Source organism: Empidonax traillii, unplaced genomic scaffold (assembly GCF_003031625.1).
Source record: "Empidonax traillii isolate 1590-97213 ecotype Southwest subspecies unplaced genomic scaffold, ASM303162v1 scaffold2269:size40818, whole genome shotgun sequence".
Lineage (NCBI taxonomy): Eukaryota > Metazoa > Chordata > Aves > Passeriformes > Tyrannidae > Empidonax > Empidonax traillii.
The window spans coordinates 9,822-17,066 of NW_020957462.1; the positions used below are offsets into that span (position 1 = coordinate 9,822).

Genomic DNA, 7,245 nt, shown 5'->3' on the forward strand with positions numbered 1-7,245 from the left:
TCTCCCTGCAGGTGGGGTCTCACCTGAGGGGGGCAGAGGGGCAGAATTCCCCCCTTTTCCCTGCTGTGGGATCAGCCTGGGACGTGCTTGGGACAAGGAACTTTTTACCTTATGGAGGTGAAATAAATAAATAATCCCCATCAAGGCCCCTCGAGGTGGAAGCACCAAGAGGCCACCAAGCCCCAGCCAGGAGTGACAAAACCCTCCAAAAAAGAGAGGGGATCACGCTGGGAATTTCCCTGCCCTGCCTGGAATCTCCTTGGAGATCGTTACATCCCCCAAAACCGGGGGATGATCCTGGAACGACTCAGAGGGGAAGACAAAGCTTGGAGGGAACACAAAAAGGAGCCAGGATTTGCTGGAGCTCATCCAGCCAGGAGCTCCTGCCCCTCTGGAATGGGGGAGGGCCCCAGGATTCCCAGCATCCCGGAATTCGATCCGAAGGCACAGTCTGAAGCCCTCAGGGGTCAGATGGGGCTAATTATGGGATGTCAGGCATCACATTCCCAGCAAGCAGGGCACGAGGGGAGGGCAGGGAAGGGTTTTTAGAGGATTGGTTGCCCTTCATCCACCTTCACCCCCATCCTCCCCGGCTCGAGGTGCGAACAGGGAGGCAGCGACCCCCGGAGAGGGATGGGAAGGGAAGTTTATCAGTCGTTTCAGGAGGATTGGCAAGGCAGGAAAAAAAACCCTGAAGGGTTTTCACACACACAAAGGAACCTTCTCTGAGCACCCCAAAAGCCCTTGGGAAGTCCTTGGGCAACAAAAGGCTGGAGGAGGAGGAGGAGGAAGAGGAGGAGGAGATGTTGGTGTGGTCACCTGGGGGTCACTCCCTGCCCCGGGAAGGGAAGTTTCCAGCCTCAAAATCCCATCCAGGTCCCGCAGATGGGATGAGCGGAGCGGGAAGGGGAAAGCTCCGCTCGGGATTTTGGAGCACCAAAAAAAACCCCCCCCATGACCACGGGGGGGTTTGGGGGTCAGCTGGGACCAAAAAAAGAGGGGATTATAAAATTCCACGAGTTTAAAAGCCCTCCCCCCCCCCCAAAAAAATCCCAGATTCCTCCTTTTTCAGCGCCGGAGGATTCGTTGGGCGCTTCGAACTTGTTTCGCTTTGGGGGGAGGGGAGGGAGGATCTTTTCGAAAAGGAGGGGAAATAAAAATATAAATAAATAAATAAATAAATAAATAAATAAATAAATAAACCAACACAACAACCACCCTTCCCAAACCCGAAGCAGAACCCACCCGGGAGAGCACACACACAGAAAAAACCAACCCGCGAGGCAGGCAGAGAGAAAAACACACAGGCAATTAGAAAAGCCGGGAAATGGGAAAAAACAAGGCAGCGGCGGCTCGGGCCTCCCCGGGGCTCTGAATAATGGAGCGATGCCTCCAGGGTCTGCCATTCCCAAGCCCGGCCTGAATACTAATCCCGGGCTCTCGGCACAGCAGGAGAAAGGCGCCACTCAGGCAGAAAATTACCTTAAATGAGCAACCACTCCGATAAACAAGGCGCGGCTTTTGTACTTTGCTCCTGGATTTCTTTTTTTTTGGGGAGGGGGAGGGCACCTCCCTCCTCCTGCGGATCCCTGGAAACGAGCCCCAGGATCACCCTCCTTCCTGGGAATGGGTCATCCTGCTAGGGGGCAGGTAAATCTCGCTGGGAATGGGTCATCCTGGTTGGTTTAATCAAACCTTGCTGGGACTATTTAATCCTGGCTGGTTTAGTCAAACCTTCCTGGGAATGTTTCATCCTGCTTGGTTCAGTTTAGACCTTACTGGAACTATTTAATCTTGTCTGGTTTAGTTAAACCTTCCTGGGAATGTTTCATCCTGGCTGGTTCAGTCAAACCTTCCTGGGAATGTTTCATCCTGCTGGGTTTAGTCAAACCTTCCTGGGAATGTTTCATCCTTCTTGGCTCAGTTAAACCCTGCTGGGACTATTCCATCCTGGCTGATTTAATCAAACCTCAACTGGAATATTTTATCCTGGTTGGTTCAGCCAAATCATCCTGGGACTATTTAATCCTGGCTGGTTCATTTAAACCTTCCTGGGAATGTTTCATCCTGCTGGGTTCAGTCAAACCTTGCTGGGAATGTTTCATCCTGGTTGGTTCAGTTAAACCCTGCTGGGACTATTCCATCCTGGTTGATTTAATCGAACCTCAACAGGAATATTTTATCAGTCAAACCTTCCTGGGAATGTTTCATCCTGTTGGGTTCAGTTTAAACCTTCCTGGGACTATTTAATCCTGGCTGGTTTAGTCAAATCTTCCTGGGAATGTTTTACCCTAGTTGGTTTAGTCAAACCTTCCTGGGAATGTTTCATCCTGCTTGGTTCAGTTTAGACCTTACTGGAACTATTTAATCTTGTCTGGTTAGTTAAACCTTGCTGGGAATGTTTCATCCTTCTTGGTTCAGTTAAACCCTGCTGGGACTATTCCATCCTGGTTGATTTAATTGAACCTCAACAGGAATATTTTATCCTGGTTGGTTCAGCCAAATCATCCTGGGACTATTTAATCCTGGCTGGTTCAGTCAAACCTTCCTGGGAATGTTTCATCCTGCTGGGTTTAGTCAAACCTTCCTGGGAATGTTTAATCCTGCTTGGTTCAGTTAAACCCTGCTGGGACTATTCCATCCTGGTTGATTTAATCAAACCTCAACTGGAATATTTTATCAGTCAAACCTTCCTGGGAATGTTTCATCCTGGGTTTAGTCAAAGGTTGATTCAGGATGAGGTTGCATTTTTGGGACCCCACATAACCCAGGACAGCACAATCCAAGCTTTAAATCCACCTCAGAGGCATCCCCCACATTATGGAACCAGCTATCTCTGGCTGACATCCCTTCCCATCCCACCTTTTCCCATCCCATCCTTTCCCGGCCTGATTTTCCCTTTAATCCAAACTCCCTTCCCCTCCTGGCTGCCACCGCTCATCCTCCCTTAACAACCACGCTCCCAATCCGTTTGTCCCCGACTCCAGGGCCCATTCCAGGCAGTTTTCCCCCCCTGCTCCTCTCCAGATGAAGGGATATTTAACCAGGAACACCGGGAGGAGGCAGCTGCTCCGGCCATCATTCCCCGCACCATTGCCCGCCACGACTCCTTTGGGGGGGCCTGCAACTCATCCTTTTCCCTTTGTTTGGGAGTGATTTCCGTGATTTCAGGCACTGCCACGCTCAATCCTTATTAAATCCAGCTGCATCTTTCCCCCCTTTTTCCCTCCCTGCACTAAATAACCTTCGGAGCAGGGACCTGTGACACGAGTTCAGCTCGAACCTGTTCACTCCCAGAGCAGCAGGGACAACAAAACCCTTTGGAAAAGACTCTGCTGGGAAACTCTCTCATTTTTTTTCCCCCTTCTAGAAAATTAATGTGCTCTGAAAAAGCCCAGGGACTGCTGGAATTCACTCCTGAAATCCTGTTCGGGATGTGCTTCTGAAAGGAAAATTTCCTCCCCCTCGCCACATCCCCGATCCAGGAGGGAGATCCCAGGTGAGGAGGAGCTTCCCAAATTTCAGGGAGCAGCAGCAAGGAGCAGCATTTTAATCATCCCCTTCCACCAGCCTGGAGAGATTGGACAAAAAGCCCTCTGGAGATAAAGCTGCCTTAAAAGCCAGGAGTAATTCCTGGATGGAAAATTCCGGGATGGAAACACCTGCGGGGCAGGGACACGACGGGGATGGGACCAACACGAGCTCCGGCTCGTAAAATAATGGTTATGAAATAATTATAAATTATTCCTACAGGATGGAACTTCGGAAATTTTTTTGTCTGTTTTTTTTTTTGTTCTCTGTGTTTTTTTTGTTGTTGTTGTTGGTTGGGTTTTATAAATTCAAGGGTATGTCGAGGGAGGAAGAGGCAGGAAGGGTTCCCCAAACATCCAACTCCCGCTCAGTCCAGATTCTGTGCAGGGTTTGCCTCGATATCAATAAATATATTTATATAAATATATATATATTAAATAAATACAATTATATACTATACTATACTATATAATATATATTATAATATATAATATATAATATATAATATATAATATATAATATATAAAAATAATATATATGTAATATATATATAATATATAAAAAAATTTTTTTATATATTGGACTTGATGATCTCAAAACTCTTTTCCAACCTGGCTGATCCTATGATTCCATGATATAGATATCTATAAATATAACATTTATAGATATATAAAAGCTTCCCACCAGGACACCCCTCCAAAATACTTGTGCAGGACTGTCCTTGCTTTAAGGGCAGCCAAAATTCCTGCTCGTGCCTGCCCCCAAAATCCCACTTAATTCAGTCTCAACCCTCCAAAAATCGCAGTTCATTAAGAACTGGAGGATTTCACACCCCCTACCCCAAGTTTATCCTTGGCTTCCTCCAAATCCCCCTAATTAATTTTATTTTTTTTTTCCCCCCTCCCACATCAATCCAAGCCAGACAAAACCACCGGAGAGTCGATTCGTCGCCATTCCCGCATTTCCACTCATCCAGGGCCACTTCTTTTTTTATTGACAGCGACCCAGAAGGGCTAAAAATAACCAAGCCAGGGCTGGAAGCAAAAAAACTCCAGGGAGCCTTCCCCCAGATCCCATCAATCCCGAGTATCCCATGAATCAACATCCCGTGGATTGGGTAATTCATCACTTCCAGGGTGGCCAGAGGGCTGTTTACAGGAGGAAATGAGGCTACTTAAGCGCCATCAAATGTGCCCCTCTGATTTATGGGCCAGCTCAGCCTCTCTTCCCCCTGGATATTCCCCATTCCAGGTGGATTGAAGGCCTTGGGATGGATCTGATTTTACCTCCAGTTAAACCCCCTCCCTCCCCCAAACCTCCTTTTTTTCTCTCCCCTGCCCGCGAAGGGCAAAGGTGGGAGGAGCTGAGATTCCTTCCACCCGTGATCCAGCAGCACCAGCAGGCTGGGAGATCATGGAATCATGGAATAATGGAATCATGGAATCAGCTGGGTTGGAAAAGAGCTCTGGGATCATCGAGCCCAACCCTCGCTCCGAGCCCGCCGTGGTTCCCAGCCCATGGCACTGATGGATCCAGCCTGTCCTGAAACACCTCCAGGGACGGGGAATCCACCCCCTCCCTGGGCAGCCCATCCCAAGGGCTGAGCACTCTCCAGGGAAAGAATCCCTTCCCCATATCCCACCTGAGGGATGAGGTTTCCCCTAAGCCGCCTCCTCCTCTCCAGGCTGAGCCCTCCCAGCTCCCTCAGCCTCTCCTCATGGCAATTGTGCTCCAGTCCCTTCCCCAGCCTCAGCCTGCTCATTCCCAACCCTGACCTGCTCATTCCCAACCCTGTCCTGCTCATTCCCAACCCTCACCTGCTCATTCCCAAGCCTGACCCGTCCCTTCCAACCTTGACCCGCTCTCAGAGATGATCCCTCCCCTTCAATCAACCCCAAAAAACCCCTTCACCTTCTCCTCTGTCCTAAAATTCCACGTGTTTCTCCTTGAAGGGATCGCTTTGCAAAGCGCTGGAGACGCAACTTTCCACTGGGTTCCCAGATTTTTAAAAAATCCTACCCTTCAGAATCCAAAATCTCTCCCTCCAATGGAGACAGAACTCCTGGCTGCCTTTTCACTGCAGATGGGAGAGCTGCAGTTCGGCATCTCCACGGAAACAGCCGGAATTCCCGGATCAAACTGACCCCACGCAGGAAAACAGGAACGGTTTGGGTGGGAAGGGGCATTTTAAAGCTCATCCAGTTCCACCCCTGACACCTCCCACTATCCCAGGTCGCTCCAACAACCCTGGCCTTGGCCACTTCCAGGGAATCCAGGGGCAGCCACGGCTTCCCTGGGAATTCCAGCCCAGCCCAGAGAAATCCAGGGGAATCCAGGGAATATAAAACCACCTCTGGCTCCTTTGGCTGCACCTTTTCCCCGCTCCCAAGGACTTGGAGAGGATCCACTTTGGCTTTCCAACATCCAGAGGGACATTCCAGAGCGGGGAGTTGGGATTCCAGAGCTGTCGAGCAGCTTAGATCAAAGCTGTGGATCTTTTCATTTTTAGGTTTTGGTGTTTTTTTTTGGTGTAAACGATTATTTTTTTTAAAAAAAGGCCTTTACCTCCATGCAGATGAAGGGAAATGCAGATTAAAGCGTGGTTTTACATCCCAAGATAGGCAATACAGGGACAAAAGGGGGTGAAAAACAGGCAAGGAATTAAAAAAACCTCCCGTGTGAGGAACGTGCTTTCAGTAAGAGTTGTTGGAAATTATTCTGGAAGTTCTTCTGTTAAATCCATCCCCCCCATACATTGATTTTATGCCAGCAAGGGGCTCTCTCCCCTTGCAATCCCTGTTTCCTCAGCAATATCATCTACATCATAATATTAAAATGAGATTATAATGTGCATTATTTACCACCCCCAGGGAATGGGGCACTTCCCAAACTTCCCAGAGCTCAAGGAACACCTGGATGACACCCTCAGGGATTAGTGGGATAACCTGAGGCCGGGAATGGGATCTGGGGGATGGAAATCCCCCCCTCTATGTCACACAAATCCCTGTCCTTGAGGGATGGATCCCTGGGGAGTGTCCTCTCACAGCAATGGGGTTGTCTGGATAAATCCACAGTGGAATTTGGCTCCCTGATAACCTGATCCTTATTTTCTGCCTCACACCAGGAACGTTCCCAGCGGGGTGGTTGCAGTGGGTTTATTTTCAGATTAAGATAGATATAAATATATATAGATATATATAAAAAAAGGGATAAAGGTACCTGAAATGACAGCAATTTTCCATGACCCGTGCTCCTCCCTGGCGATCCTCTCCGCCTCCTCCATCAGCAACATCCCAAATCCCTGTAAATGGGAGAAACGACGGGGGGGAAAACAAGGTGAAAAGTTCTGCAAAAACAGAAAGGTCGGAACAAGCACCGGTTCAACTCTAAGGGATTCATCCCTTTCGGCACAGGAATGAGATCCTGTGGGGTTTTTATGGAATGTGGGGATGGAAAAGGGAGCAAAGGGGAAGGGAGCCCCTTCCCTGAGTGCCGAGATTCCCAGGGAACCCCCCCTTGTTCCCAGAACTCCTTCCCAGAGAGGAGTTGGGCTGGGGATGGATCCAATGTCAGGCTCTGGCTCCAGGCTGGGAGAGCTGGGAATGGCCAGGCTGGAGAAGGGAAGGATCCAGGGAGAGCTTGGAGCCCCTTCCAGAGCCTGCAGGGGCTCCAGGAGAGCTGGAGAGGGATTTGGGATCAGGGCCTGCAATGACT

The 7,245-nt window shown here is 49.3% G+C and overlaps 1 protein-coding gene across 1 annotated transcript in view; it reads right to left on the reverse strand.

Moving 5' to 3' along the window:
• LOC114071775 (elongator complex protein 3) overlaps positions 1–7,245 on the reverse strand; it is a 30,349-nt gene that overhangs the window by 6,099 nt on the left and 17,005 nt on the right. Inside the window, exon 4 of the mRNA XM_027909630.1 lies at positions 6,751–6,832. Coding sequence (XP_027765431.1) covers positions 6,751–6,832 — 82 coding nt within the window. The remainder of the gene's footprint in view (positions 1–6,750; positions 6,833–7,245) is intronic.